The sequence below is a fragment of the Eimeria mitis genome, genomic scaffold (assembly GCF_000499745.2).
Source record: "Eimeria mitis Houghton genomic scaffold, Emh_scaff2574, whole genome shotgun sequence".
Lineage (NCBI taxonomy): Eukaryota > Apicomplexa > Conoidasida > Eucoccidiorida > Eimeriidae > Eimeria > Eimeria mitis.
This window is the reverse complement of record NW_013570915.1, coordinates 5319-6826: the sequence shown is the minus strand read 5'-3', so window position 1 is coordinate 6826 and position 1508 is coordinate 5319. Positions and strand designations below refer to the sequence as shown.

The following is a 1508-nucleotide window of genomic DNA, read 5'->3' as shown; positions in this document are numbered from 1 at the left end:
TGATGATGCAGAGCATATTCTAGCCGCAAACATAAGCGCAGAACGCTGCTCCTTCTGGCCAAGCTCCATGGACCCCATAACAAATCTACAAGCCGGTTGAAATATTCAAGTGTCACTACATCCTAAGTGCCCCCTTTTCTAACCCAAAACAAGATAAACTGCAGCATATTACTTCGAACTGCATCTGTATATATATGTATATATATAAATATATATATATATATATATATACTTCGAAGATACAATGAGAGACAACGCCTGCACGCCGTTTCTGCAGGAAAGTTGCAAAAACGCGCGAGAGCGGCTGCAGCCTCAAAGCTCAATCAGCAGAGAAAGTTCAGGCTCATTGAAAACTATCTAGGCTGAGACAACTAAAGCTCCTTACCAAATGTGTACTGCTGCTTCTTTCATACTGAAGTACTAGGGCCCCTGACTAAGAAGCTGGCGCAGCTTTCGCTTGCTGTGCACGACCGCTGGGTGATGCACTCTCTAAGGGGGAGATTTATCAACGAACTACTGGAAATGGAACTTGTAAAAGTTTCTAAGAGAAAAGTGAACGGCTGCAAATAGGAATGCCACAACTTAACCCGAAAAGCTGAAAAAGAGTCTCGACTGCCCCTCTCTCTCCAAGCGGAGATTTGAAGGAGTGATGAAACCATCTTCCAACCAACGTCACTAAAGTGCAGCTCAGCTGCGCGTTTATTCGTCCTCAGCTGTATTCAGCCTGGCGGACTTGTTGAGGACGAGCACATTGAGCTGTTCTGCCCTCTCGATGATTTCTCTTCTCTTTCTGGAGCTGACTCCGGCGGCGATTTCTGCTGCGAATTTGGTGTTGTGCATCAGCAGCATGTCAATATCCTTGGCATTCTGAACGCGGAACTTGTAGAAGCCGTTCCTCAGCATGTGGCGGGTCCTCTTGTTCGACCCATAGCCGATGTTGGGCATCAGGTTTGTGCCCTTGAACTTGCGGCGCACGCGGCAGTCAATACCTTTGGGTTTCCTCCATGATGACTGCACGCAATCACAATCAGCAGAAAAAACAGCAGCTCAACGTAAATCTCCGGCATTTAGAAACGTTCACTGCATCAGGCCACAGACACTCCTAGTCATATGCAACAGCTAGAGATATACGAAGGAGATAGAGAAGGAATAGCAACACAGAAAATACTGTACGTACACTGAGGCGTTTATATCTGTCCGACTGGAAACGGTTAAAGCGCTTCGTGCGCTTCTTGACGATGCAGCGCTTCACGGTTGAAACGGGAGCCATCTGCAGCACAGCACACCAGGCGAGCGTACAGCCGAAATAGTATAAGAAGGTTCCCGAGAGAATTCCCCTTCCCTCTCTACACTTATACACAAATAGCAGTTGCATTACTCTGGCAGAGCTGCAGAAACAAGAACTACTTGGCGGCACCTCCACACGAGCGAAAGCGCTGCTGCGGCTACGGGGCAACCTTCTCCTGTGTTCCGACTGGAGAAATTTCGTCCTCTTTAATATTTTAATT

The 1508-nt window shown here is 47.3% G+C and overlaps 1 protein-coding gene across 1 annotated transcript; it reads right to left on the bottom strand.

Annotated features, from left to right (window-relative positions):
* Positions 1 to 699: 699 nt before the first annotated feature.
* EMH_0055770 (ribosomal protein L32, putative) lies at positions 700 to 1270 on the bottom strand (the record flags this gene model as incomplete). The annotated part of the gene is made up of 2 exons (XM_013497271.1): positions 700 to 1011; positions 1178 to 1270. 2 exons carry the CDS (start codon positions 1268 to 1270, stop codon positions 700 to 702), a joined length of 405 nt encoding a protein of 134 aa, XP_013352725.1.
* Between the last annotated feature and the right edge of the window lie 238 nt (positions 1271 to 1508).